The sequence below is a fragment of the Pelecanus crispus genome, chromosome Z (assembly GCF_030463565.1).
Source record: "Pelecanus crispus isolate bPelCri1 chromosome Z, bPelCri1.pri, whole genome shotgun sequence".
NCBI classification, from domain to species: Eukaryota; Metazoa; Chordata; class Aves; order Pelecaniformes; family Pelecanidae; genus Pelecanus; species Pelecanus crispus.
In genome coordinates, this window is record NC_134676.1 from 11,412,987 (window position 1) to 11,426,148 (window position 13,162).

The 13,162-nt window shown below is 53.5% G+C and overlaps 1 protein-coding gene across 1 annotated transcript in view; it reads left to right on the forward strand.

Annotated features, from left to right (window-relative positions):
• The first annotated feature begins 787 nt into the window (after nucleotides 1-787).
• CNTFR (ciliary neurotrophic factor receptor) overlaps nucleotides 788-13,162 on the forward strand; it is a 213,807-nt gene continuing 201,432 nt past the window's right edge. Inside the window, exon 1 of the mRNA XM_075726950.1 lies at nucleotides 788-886. Within this exon, the coding sequence (XP_075583065.1) occupies nucleotides 788-886 (99 nt within the window). The remainder of the gene's footprint in view (nucleotides 887-13,162) is intronic.

A 13,162-nucleotide genomic window follows, 5' to 3' on the forward strand; every position in this document is an offset into this window, starting at 1 on the left:
GGTGCTTTCATTCCTGTCTGCATCTGCGTGTGGAGCTTTCCTTGTGCACTCTGAGAGGGTGCTTGTGCAAGGGGGTGTGGCACTCACAAGTGGGGTGTGCGTGAGGACGTGCATGGAGGTGTGCATGGAAATGCCAGTGCGGTGCCTTCATTTGGGTCTGCATCTCTCGATGGCGGGGAGCGTGCAGAGGGTGCATTGTGCATGACAGCGTGCGCGTGGCTCCATGCGTGTGGGGCACGCGTGAGCGTGCATGTGCATGCGGGCAGGGGGGCTATGAGCGTGCTGCCTTCACTCGGGTCTGCATCTCGGGGGGAGGCGGGAGGGAGGGGGGACTAGCGGTATGCCCCCTTTCCCACGCACACAGGGACCGTGCTGCGCGCCGTGTGGGTGCCTGCGTGCATGGCTCCACGTGCACGGGTGCTTCCACGAGTGTGCTCCACCGTGTGCATTTGCACGGGGGGGGGGAGGGGGGGGGGATATTGGGGGGGTGCGTGTGTGCGGTGCCCCCCCTCCAGCTCAGCATCCGTGGGGAGGTTGGGGAGGCTGCGTGTCCGCAGGGGCGTGTGCCAGGGCGCGCGTGGGGGTGTGTGTTTGGGGGGGGGGGGGGGGGGTGAGTGTGCGCGTGTGTCTGTGCGTGTGTGTGTGTGTGTGTGTGTGTGCGGGCGTGGGGCGGGTGCGCGCGGCGGGGCCGGGAGCGCGTCCGCGGCGCTGTGCCGGGGGGTGCGGGCTGAGCTCATCGCTGGCTCCCCGGCGCTCCTTACCAGTGGCTTCTGCGGTCACATGGGTTATGTGCTGGAGTTTAAAAGAGCTTATAGCCCCCGAGCCGGTGCAGAAGCAGCCGGTGGTTGCATGGGGTAGCGCCGGGAGCGGCGGCGAGGAGGGCGCCGTGAGTACCGGGCGGCCGGGGCCGGAGGGCGGTGCGGGGTGACCCCCCCACCCGCGGGACGGAGGAGGAGGCGGCGGGTGGGCGCGGGGGTCAGCGGAGGCGAGCCCCGGTGCCCTCCGCCGAAGCGCCGCTGCCTTTCTGGGAGGCGAAAAGGGGGGGGGGGGGCGGGAACGCTCGTTCCACCCCCCCACCCCACCCCCGCGCACCTTTCCCCAGCGCGCCCACGCGTGTCCGCGCCCCGCCGTGGGCCGCCCCTCCGCCCCCCGCCCCGCCGGGGCAGGGGCGAAGCCCGCGTGGAAACAATTTGGGCAACTTACTTTCCTGCTCCGTCGTGCGTCTGTGTCCGCCCCTGCGCCCCGGCCGGGCGTTCCCGGCGGCGAGGGATGGGGGGCACGGGGTTGGGGCGTCCCCGCACCCCCCCCCCGGGGCAGCGGGTCCGCGGCGGGGAGGGCATCGCGGCCGCTGCGAGCGGCATCAGCTTGATGAAGGCTGGGAGAGGGATGAGCCCTCCTGCCTGCTGCAGGGGCTGGAGCCGAGGTTGCGGGGTGGCTCTTTGTAAACCGGAGCCCGTGGATTTCCTGGGCGGGAGAGCAGACTTTTTCTTCATTTCTCCAAAGGCGCAACCTGCCCTTACCTCTGCTGTGGCAGTGCCGATTTTTTTTAATTATTATTTTCCTTTTTTTTTTTTTTTTTTTTTTGAGAAGGGGGTGCGATTTTATAAGAAAAGCGTCTGCTTGGCGCTTCTGTGGAACAGCTCTCCCTGGGCTAGGCAGTTCATCCCGAGCGTGAGTACGAGGGCTGCTTTCCAGAATTGCATAATACACACCGATCCCTGTGCTGCACAAACTCCCTGACATTTCCAGATCTTGGTGACTTCCCCCATTGCAATCTTAAAACAAGATTGGGACTCCAACCGGCGCATGAACTAATTTGTGCTGCCTTCGCTGGGGACGGAACCTGGTCTGCATGTTTTGGCTTCCCTGGCTCCTCTGGCAGTTGTTTCTTAACCCACTAAACTTTTTTGGTATAAAGATAGGCACTTCTGCTTCCAGTCTTTTGGAAAGCCCCTTTCTTCCCCACCCCACACTTACAGGCCCATGTGTAAGGTCTGTACAGAGCGCAGGTTGGGGAAAGGGGATTGCCTGCAAAGCTATTTTATTTCTTTTTCACATCTCTTTGTGTTTTAATTTGTGGGATAGTCCAGGAGGTCCTTTCCTCAGACTGCTTTTTGCTCAGGAACTTGCTGCCTTCTGCTAGGATTTTGCTATTTTAACTCCGACCGTGCCCACTCTCAGGGCACGCATGTTGTTTACCTCTGTGAGGGATGGGACCTGCACACAACTGCTTGTCGGTCCTGCCGGCTGTGTGTGCAGGCAGCGAGGCAGGGACACTGGCTGCTTCCTGTGAAACGTGCAAATATGTGGGAGCAGCCGTTCTTGCTCCCTGCTCCCTGCCCTGCCCCTCCGTGAGGAGTTAGAGCTTTGCCGTGATGGCTGGAGATACGCAAGGGATGCTTGTGTCCGACCGGGCATCTTGCTGCGAACAGGTCCTGGGATCAGGGCTCACTGGGGACAGTGGACTTTTCTGAGACAGGCTGTGCTTTGGAAATGAGAGCCCCGTGCCTGGCACACTTCTTTATAACAGCTCTTTAGGATAACTTTATCAGAGCCTGTTGTCAGAGCAGGCCAAGCCATGATCTGAGGATCGTGCATTATCTTTGGTCTGATTTACCTTGAGAGGAGCTGATCCTGCTGAGGTGCTGTGTTCCCATCCCCATGGAAGGTGCTCAGCACCTCCTGGACTTGGGAAGGAAGAAGCCCCGGTACCTCTTGGAGCCACAAATCTTGTGATGCACGTACACGTACAAATAACTGTGCAGCCAAGGCTCAGCTTTCGGAGACGTGGCCGACTCTCCGAAGCCGGCAGCAGGAGTTTTGTGGGTGCAAGCCCCAGCTCCTAGCCACTCTCAATTAATTCCCCAGCAAGCTGGAGGAATGCATCCTGCTCCAGCTCAGTCTGGGGCTGGGTGTGCGTCTGGGGAGCCTGTCTCTCGGCTTTGTCGTTTATTATTGCTGCCGCTGCCATTACGCCTGACAAATGGGAGTTGCTGAGTAATGTGCTGTTTGTGTGTAAATATCTGAGTGCTTGCAGCTGAGCTCACTCCTGCGACTTTGCAGGAAGCCGTCTCAGCACCTTTCCCCCGTGAAGACCTGGGAGAGCAAAGGCATCCTTTTGCAGGGACCTTCCCACCGCTCCCAGTGGTTTTAGCCTTTGCTCTCCGCTGCTTTCCTGCAAGCATGAAGTCTCCATCCTCTCGGGTTAATGTGGAGGCCCTGCAGCTTTCCTGAGTGTGAGTCAGGGGTGGGAAAGGGCTCTGTGTGTGTGCATGCATTTGTGTGTGTGCACCCCTTCTTAGGCACCGAGGCATGGCTGCTCCCAAGGGTGCTTGTCCTAGGCGGAAAGATATTTGGGGACTTTCTGTGTTTTGATAGAGACAGTCACGCACAACTAGGAAAGGAGTTTTATTTTGGGTTGGGTTTTTTTTTTTTTTTTTCTCCCCCTACCTACTCAGCCCCGAGTTCCCCTTAATTTCATCCCATTACTGCTGAAGATGCTAAATTATTCCTTCCCATATCGTTTTCATCCCATTTGCAGATTAGCATCCAACGGCTTCTGTCAGTACTTGCTCAGCCCAGCTAGACTGATCACGGCTCTTTTAATCTCCCCTTGTAAATCAATCCCTTCTGCCTCCTGATCATTTTTGTCGCTCGTTTTTCTGAAATCCCTCCAATTTGTCCATTTTGTGTTGGTGACGTATGCCTGGCCCTAAACATGATGTATACCAGGCATGGCAGCGTGAGGGAAGGACACCTCCTCCCCTCCCACCCCGCTGGGGCTTGTGATGCTTTGTCAGCACTGAACTGAGTTACTTCCCCATTATTCTAAGCTATAGTCCCTGCTTGGTGTTGCAGAAGAAAGCAGCATACCCAGGTCAGTGCCCTGGGGAGAATTCCTCCAAATTTTGGTGATGAGTTGCCAAGGTTTGCTTGCATGCTGCTAGCACATGCTGGAGGGGGCTGGTGCTCTAGGTGCTGTCTGTGGGGTGCCTCTCCCCACACGAGCTAATAGTTGAACGAGGAGGGATGGGCAAAATAAGAGAGGGCAAGCTGCATTGGGGTTGCTGGACAGATGGAGAAACTCAGGCACGTGCACGGGCTCAACGCACATTTCCTGTGCTCCTGTCCAGCACACGCCTCTTGTTTAGGTGCTCTGTGTGCGGGGTCCGGTCCCAGTTGTACCCATTAGTATTGCAGCCAGCATGGGCATTTTCCCAGGAGATGCTGGATCTTGTCACTTGGTCAGAGCAGGCTAGCAGGCAGGGATGCTGGGATCTGGGCTGGTTTTGTGCATTGCTTCTTGTGCAGTAGACAGAGCTCGATGCCACAGGTGCTCTCAAGGGGAAGAAAAGGAGACTGTGCAAAGGCAGTGGTGTCTTGGATTCATGCGCTTTGAAGTTTTGCCATCTCAAACCCTGAGCTCCTAGCACCGAGAGCTCCCATTAGCTGGAAGGGCCGTGCCCTTCCAGGGACCATCTATTTTTAGGAGGAGTTGTATTCTGGACAGTGTCCACCGCAGATGCTCTCTGCCTCCTCCTCTTGGCCCCTCGCCAGGGACACTGCTTGGGCTATCTGCCGGTGGGGCAGATCTTGCTGAGGCTCTGCGGGAACGTTAACGGAGGTGGCACTGTGCCGGGCACGGGGACGCTTGGGGGGCTATTGCTGCCCCAGGGGTGCTCAGGAGGGCCAGTGAGCTCGCGCTGCCCTTCACCTGAACTGTTGGGAATGGCATTTAATTGTGCTGTTGGTACCAGCAGGACACAGCGCCGGCTTTACTGTGCGATAAGTAAGGGCACTGCCTGGGCCAGGTGGTACCCGGTGCCAGTGCCGGTGCCCGGTGCCGGTCCGTTCGCCAGGATGACACTAGGGGGCACGAGATCTGCTGGAATCCCTTTGTTGGGGATGGGGATGGAGGATGCAAAGCCGCTCTTGACCCTTCACGCCCGTACATCATCCCCCTGCACATTTTGTAGGGATCCGAGTGTTAAACCCCAAGGGCTGCCCCGGGGTAGCTCGCCCTGCGGCAAGCATAGGACACAGCTCTCCAGATGCTGCTCCATTGGATCCATGTGTCACCAGCCGTGGGAGCAGCAGGAGTAAGGATGGGAGCGCTCAGCTGGAAACACCTCCGAACCGAGGAGGAGACGGACACAGCTAGAGTGCCAGGGAGTCTCCAGGGAATTTGGGAAATCCGGGAAAACACCTAGCATGGTTTTAATGCCTCTCCAGAGGCATTGTCCAGAGCAGGGATTAAGTTAGATTCAGGGCTGCCTTTCAAGATAAAGTGTGTTATGGTTTCATTTTCTGCTGGATGTTAAGTTCACGCGTGATGTCTCCTCAGGGTCATGTTTTCCCAAAGCAGCAGAAACTTTAGAGAGTCTGATTTAATGAATGGTTCTGATCGATCTGAAACATGGTGTGTGTGGGGTGTGTGTGTATTATACATATGTGTCCATGTATATATCTGGGTAGGGTGCAAAGAATGTGTTTGTGAAGGTAAGTTTATGCATTTCTGCATATATTCAGCTGTAATATTGTCTTCTGTCCTTAAAATCTATTATTCCAGCTGTGAATGCATGTATGTATATTAAAACGCTGTATACTGGAGTCTCTCTCTCTTGTTATAACAAACCTTGTGAAAAGCAAATAAAGAGACATTGTTCTCATAGCAGGCTTGGAAGGACTCAATATTTATCTTCTATGAATTTTGATAGTTTTTGTCCAGCATGTTAGCAGTTTTGATGGTGGGGTTTTTTTTGCCTATCTACTTAAGATTCTGTGCTAGTGGGAAACTGAAAACATTCAGATCGTTTCAGTTTATTCATTACTTAATGAAAACAGAAATCAAGCTTCTGGATTGAAATGTTGATGCTTGATAACATTCTGGCATATTAATTTCTAAATGGTTAGGTTTTTTAATGCCTTCTGTCGCCAGATACCAAGCTCCTTTGCTGGAGCACCACTTCTCTCGCAAGCCCCCAGGCAATATTTTTAGTAGGACACTGACGCATTGCAAATACTCTTGTTCTCCTAGAGAAGGCTTTGCTGACTGTTGTTGAAAGTAGCACTAGGATGGCTAGAAATGAGAGATCAGAGGAGGACGATGCTGCTGTGTCAGTGTGTTTGCTTTGTACCTCTGACGGAGGGTTTGTGTCCAGCCATGCGGGTGCGTGCCATTGCGGATGTGAGGGCGCTGCTCCCCAGCTGGTTTGTGAGCCAGGGCTGAGGACCAGGGGTTTATTTATTTTGAAATGCCTTGTGAAGTGGAAGGAGGTCCGACAAGAAGTGCTGAGTCTACTTTTAAGTCAATTAGGAATCGTATCCGAAGGCGTGACATGGTTTGAAGAGGAGAGGGTGATTTGTCTGAAGGTGTTGCCTAATTAGAGGGTATAGTCAGGGCTCTAATTAGCCGTGACACCCTAAAGATGTCATCGAAGCCCTCTTGAGGCACCGCTGATCCGGCGGCGTGGCTGTGAGCTGTCTGGGCAGTGTGGCTGTACACGGCTGGGGCTGCCACCCTCCATCTGGGAGGCAGCCTGGACGCCAGCACTGGAAGAAGCTGTTTTCCCTCAGGTGACTTGTGATGCCCTCCGGGGCTGCTGCCAGCATCGAATGCTTTTCATATGTTCATAAAGTCATAGAATGAAAGGAAAGCTGCAGCAGATGGAAGAATTAATACTAGTGCCCATTATGTGGGAAATCTCCTCTCTCTTTTCTCCGGGGGATTGCTTTCTGCTGCTCCCTGCTCAGGGGAAGCTGGAGGAGGAAGGCTGGAAGAGTTTGCAATAAATGCTGCTGTACTGTATTCACGGCTGTGTTTGCAGCAGCTGGTGGAGGGATCGTGACCCCTCTCTCAGCGTTGCCTTACAGAGGGGACATGGGATCAACTGAAATCTTGCTTGCCTGGACCTGGTTGCATTTAAATACTATGCAACACACCCTGTGAGGGGGGGAACTGGCGGGGGAAGCAGCACAAGAAATGCTGGGTGAGGGGGAGAGGCTGCTGGGGAGGCTTTGCACCAATGCTGGAAGTGACTCAGAGCCCAGACCTCTGTTGTCCCAAACCTGGGTGGTGGGGTGGTTGGTCCCTGTCCGAGAGGAAGGACTGGGGGCTGTTTGGGGGCTGTTCTGGGGCTGTTCTCACTCCCTGCTTTTTATCCATCAAGTCAATTGGTGTTTGTTGAATCAGTTCACTCCTCCCCGCACGGAGAAGACAGCGTGAGTTGCCCGTTCCCACCAGTGATGCTAAGAGCCAGTAGGAGCCAGGTGGAGCTGGGGAGTTGGCTGGTGGATGAGCATGGAGAGCAGGGCCTGCTGTCATTCCCAGCATGAGTGAGCGTAAGCATCCTCTCCTCCATCAGGGCTGAGGTCCCCACCACTGTTAGAGCCTTCTGAATTGCCAGGAGGGTTTGAATCTGTCCCCTCAGCATCCAAGTGTCCCCTGAGGGTGATGCTCACCTATGGGAGTAGCAGTAGATGGCTCAGACCTCCCTGGGAGGAAGGATCTACTGTTATTCCTGTTTTGATGGGGAGAGAAGGAGATCCTCTGGGCAAGGCAGGGTCAGCTGCATGTTTCTTCAGTGCTGTGCGCAGCCTTGCTCTTCAGAGGGACCGGTGGCCAGCTTTGCTTCTGTAGGTAGCATCACAGGCCCTGTAAAGCAAACACACACAACCAGGCACATCCCTGTGCTAGCAATTACCGAGGGATGTGCCTGCTTTTAATTATGTCGGTGTTAAGCCAGTGAATGCATTTTGTTTACAAAGTTGCAGCCTGGTATTTTCCTACTTCTAGTGGTCTCTGGTGGCCTTCCCAGTCTCTGGGAGCATGGGTGAGAATAACTGGGAGACTGGATGTACTAACTTGTAGGACCCTGCCATGGATCTGCAGTGCTGACCCACCTGGCTTGGCTTCCCAGTGCTGGGCGGGGGGGGGCACTCTGCATTTTGGGGTGCCATGGTGGCATATTTTAGGTGGTGGATGTGGAGGTAGAGAAGATAGTTGCTTTTTGACTGCTGCATTTTCTTTGCTACAGAAATAGCTTCTTTCAGGGTGACTACAAAGGTGTCTCACTGCTATGGGCTTTGCAAACGTCCAGCAGCACAGCTGTGGATGAGCCAGGCTGATCCCTGCCCGAATCCCATGCAGGCACAGCAACTATTGCACGCTGCATGGGATCATCTCTGTGAGGTGTAAAGTTCCCATTGCTGGAGTTTGCAAGCTAGGCAATGCAGAAGGAGGGATCTGTTGCTGCTGCCAGCATGCTTGGAGAAGGCAGGCTGGGCTGGATTCCTCGGGGCCAGGTGTGAGCATTTGCTTGTGAAATTAAACAATATTATATAAAATAAAACAAGCTTGTGTCTGCTTGGAATATAGGTACACTCTCTGTGCTGTGGTCCGTTTGTCCATGGCCTAAAAAATGCTGGTGATAATGAGGACACATCCTCTCCTGTGGTTAGAACATGCTTCTCGGATGCAAAGGGCAGGCAGCCTGTGCCAGACTTTGCCAATGTGTGATTTACCCTCCTCTGTGCATCTGAACTAAGGGCTTGAAAAATAAATACATTAAAAAGAATGAGAGAGAACAAAACACTGCTGCTGCTCTGAGATTCAATCAAAAAAAGCTCTGTCCAGTTCTCCAGGCTTCTCACTTAGCAAAGAGCTCTAGAAATAACAGTGTTATAGCAAAGATGCACCCACAAATAGCTATGGGTTTGGGGAGGGAATGGCTTTGTTCTGGATGAAATGCGTTTTGGATTTTTTGCTCCAAAACTATGTGTTATTCTTGCTCCCTGAATATGAAGCCCTTCAAAGCTGCCTGGGATTGCTCAGCTTTGAAATCTTTGCCTAGCTTGTTCTCTTTCCCCAGCATGCTAAACGCCTGTATTGGTGGGCGGCTGTTTGATTTGGGAACCCGGCTGGGGAGGTGGGAGAGGTCGCACTGATCAGCAGTCGCTGTTTTTCACAGCTCTCCCGCGCCATGGTTCGGAGCAGTTTCCTCTTGCCCCATACCCCGGACATGTGTGGGGCGGCTGATTCCCCACACGTGTTGCACAGACACGTTTCTGTGCTGGCTCTTTGTGCCTGCCTACCTATTTGCAGCTGGGGGAGCTGAAGCTGCTCTTTCTTGTGATTCATAAAAAAGTCTCTCTCTGGATGGAGTTGTCTGTGCTTTTATTGACCTGGTTCCGGGAACGACAGAGGCTTTTCCATCTCCTGGATGCATGATTTCTGCAAGGGCTCTGGAGCAGGGGCCAGCCCTTGCTGCTGGTGTGTTTCCAGTCCTCCTAACGTGATTAGTTTGACAGGCCCATTGGGTATGTTGGCGAGTCTAGTTTTTATTTCGTGCATGAAAGTAAGTACTGTGACGGGCCACAGAGCACTGGTTAATACTGAAATCTATGCAGGAGGGAGCATATTGGCTGAACAATAGCTTTGGCCATGCCACTGGTATGCTATGCCACCTGGCAGAAACCCCTTGCCCTTTTGATGGGACATTTCTGTACGTCCCAACTCCCAGAACATTTTTGGGGCTCCCCCTTTTTGGCTGCAGTTGAGATTTTTTGCCTGGAGAATATGCAGTTTGGGGTCTGTGAAACCCAAGTGTTACAGGACATTCTGGGTGTGTGCCTGGGGGCTCCCAGTGAAGGAATCTATCTTCTAGAAGTCCAGCAAGCTGCCATTAACCATTTCCCATCTGTGCACCCTGCTTGCTGGGCTCCAGTTTGGTGTGTGTTACCCTCTCCCAGCAATGCTGAGACGCACCAAGTTCTTGGGGCTTGTCTAGATGGGATGAGGACTGGGAAGGGGATCATTGATGCTCCATCCCGTGGTACTGCACAGTGCTTTTTGCTGTATAGACACATCTGCTGCACCCCAGCCCTCTTTGCTTCAGCAACTTCAGGTTCACCCTAGCTTGCTCCTCTGCAAAGCAAGGATGAAGAGTAACTTCTGCAACAGCCATGGTGGGTCCTTGATGTCAAGGGCATGTGGTATTTTTGCTTCCTAGTTTTGGCACATCTGTACCTGCAGTCAGGCCAGCAGGGCTGTTTTTTCCAAGCAGGGCTGCCTTATGCATAGGGGAGAGCCAGTTGTGCGCCGGTGGGCTTGCTATCTCCCCAGCGTTACCAAAGGGAGGGAGGAGAAGATGGTGTGACTTGCCCAGGTCAGAGGTGTCCATGGCAAAGAAAGTGGGTTGATGATTTTGACTTACCCTCTTACAATAGGAATTGGGATGGTCTGACCTGTGTTTAGGTCTAGGACCCAAACAAGATGTTTTGCTTATTGCACATCTGCATTCAGGCTTGGAGGGTTCCCCAAGGCTGCTTGCTATAGTACGTTACCAGGGCCAGCCTTTAACCTTGCCATGACCCAGGGTTGCAGGAAGCAGCATTGCCTGCAAAGAGGGGGAACTGAAACCTGGAGTAGCTTTGGGATTTCCTTCAGGTCCCAGAGGCAGAGCTGGTGGCAGAAAAACAGATTTCTTCAGTTGCTGACAGCTCATGCCAGCTGCGGGACACATTAGTAAATACTCTGCGTAGACCAAAGCAGGGCATCTGGTTCTCTGTGCAATGCAGAGTGTGCTTATCTGTCTGTCTGTCTCTAGTTCTTATGGCAGCTGAACCCCTGAGATGACATTTAAAGGCTTTACATTTATTCTCTCTTGCCAGTTCCAGATCAAATTTGCTGAGTTGTCAAGCTGAAGATGCTTTTCTCCTAAGTGCTGGCCCTGCAACAGCTCACCCTGCTCCATCCCTGCCTTGGAGGAGTCCAGCTGAGTTCCTCCTGCCTCTGCTGTCACTGGCAGTAATGCATGGGGGCTGGAGCAACAGGTCAGCTGGTGGATGTGTGAGGAGAAACAGACTTCAAGCTTCCTTTTTCCCTGTTGCTCAGGCCATGCTGGAATCAGCTGGTGGTGGGTGTTCAAAAGCAGTAGATGGAGCCAGGGCTTGCACTGGAAAAGAGGCGCTGGGATGGAGAGGGCAATGGTAGGGACTTGCATGCAATTGCTTCCTCCTCCTCAAGCCTGCGTGCGACCTAGGTCTTAGTGGTGAGCGTGTGTGCGATGAGCTGGTGGGTTCTCATCAGAGTTCCAGCAGGCTGGGTGTCTGCCTTGAGGCAGCCAGGAAGAGTGACACTAATCAGTGGCTTGCCTGCTGGATTTCAGCAAGGAAGGCAAGCACTTGTCCATGCGTGGTGAGTAAATTGCTCGCTTGTCCCCGGAGGCTGTCACTCTGATGCTTTGCCATGCTCTGCTGGCAGGGAGCGGCACCAGAGGATGCCTCTACTGCTGCCGTCTGCCTTGGGGACAAGCACAGACACGTGTCTCCAGCTGGAAGTCAGCTTGGAGAGCAGAGAAACCGCCCCAGAACATGCATTTGCAAGCTCTGGTGCGTCGTCCTTCCTAAGCAGTCGCAACCTTCTGTCACCGTGTGAGTGGGGAGGAGAGGTTGCTGGGTTCGCCGCCTGTTTCCCGGCATGCAAAGGGGATGGTGTCACCTCTACTCTGGAGCAGCTAGTGCAGAGAGGCAGGGGTGGCTGCAGGTGCTGGAGCTAGAGACACCCCTTGGTCCCAGCCCTAGCAGCCAGCTCCAGCTTTGGTCCTCAGAGCATTTTTGAGGGCTTTGTGCAGTATGGTTTTAAATCCACCCCTTCCTCTTGCACAAACCTCCTTCTTGATGAAGCCTGATGATAAAGTGAGTCATGAGATAGATGTATTTTACTGGCTTTGGCCAGGCTCTTATCTCCCACTTTATGCCCACCAGACCCTGCACAGTGTCTGTCAGGAGCTGCCTGAGCTCTGCCTGAGCAGCATTTTCCAGGCGGGATGGCAGTTCAGAGGATACCACATAACTCAGTTAGGGTGATGCCAGTTTAACCCAGCTGATGGCCCTCTTGCAGCCCTGGCACTCACCACCGTGCCTGTGGAGGACACCAAGCAGTTGCTTGACAGTAGAGACACGAACTGACCTGCAACTTGGCTTTTAAGGGCAGAGTCAGCACATGTGGATGGAGCAAGGCTGTGACACAAGCAATTACAGTGTTGGTTTCAACGACCAGAAGCCTGAGGTTGCTCCTGTCACCCAGGCTAGGAGATGGAGGAATTTAATTCTAACTTCTTCCAGAAGTAGCTCCGATGCCTCAGCAACAGACAGTTTTGTAAAATTGAAAGGAGGGGAGAAAAACAAAGGACCTCTCCTCTTGCTGAGCCCTGGCCAGTTAACCCTTTTATCCATACCATGTGCAGATGGTGTGACCAAGCTCCCTGGGGCTCAGGATCATCTCTGAAGACTCCCTTGGGCACAGTCATGTCCACAGAGCAGCAGGGCAGCACCTCCTCCCTTCTGCAGAGGTGGGATCTGCCCGAGGTAGAGCTTCCGTCTTGGTAGTGCTTGGTTTCAAAGCCCTGCCTGCTCACTGTCCCCCTGCAATTGCTGCTGTGGGCATTAATTTTTCCCAGATTTCTGCTTCCCTTTGAATATCTCTGCTATGGATCATTTTCCTTGCATGTGTTAGCTGGTATTTTCCCAAAGCTGAATTTTCTGCTATTTCCTGCCTGTCTTTCTATGATTTCTCTTGCTCCCTCTTCTGTTATGCCTAAACCCACCTTGGTCTTTGTTTCTGCTCACTTTGGAGGAGACTATTTGCCCCATCTTGTTCTAAAAGTTTCCAAGAGGGGAGGAACTGGCTGTTTAAAAGATGAGAAATCCTGCCCACCTCTGTCTTGCTTAGCACCTCCTCATCTGGAGAAAAGCAACCTCAGTCCCATGATAGCCAGGGTGGGAGGACAAATCAGGTGGTTTTGGGGTAGGGGGAGCTTTGTAGGAAAGGAGGGGCTGCAGGGCAGGGGCAGGCTGCTGGGCTGGCAGGTGTTTGCAAGGGTTGTGGGGTGAAGCTCCTGGCTGCAGTGGTGACCAGAGGTAAGCTGGGAGCTCCTGTACTGCGGGGCTGAAGCTGAATGGAGTTAACTCCACTTAACACCACTGGTCACAAGTGGTGTTCCCCAGGCCTCAGTATTGGGGTCAGTTCTGTTTAATATCTTTATCAATGATCTGGATGAGGGGATTGAGTGTGTCCTCAGGAAGTTTGCAGACCACATCAAGTTAGTCAGGAGTGTTGATCTGCTGGAGGGTCAGGAGGCTCTACACAGGGATCTGGACA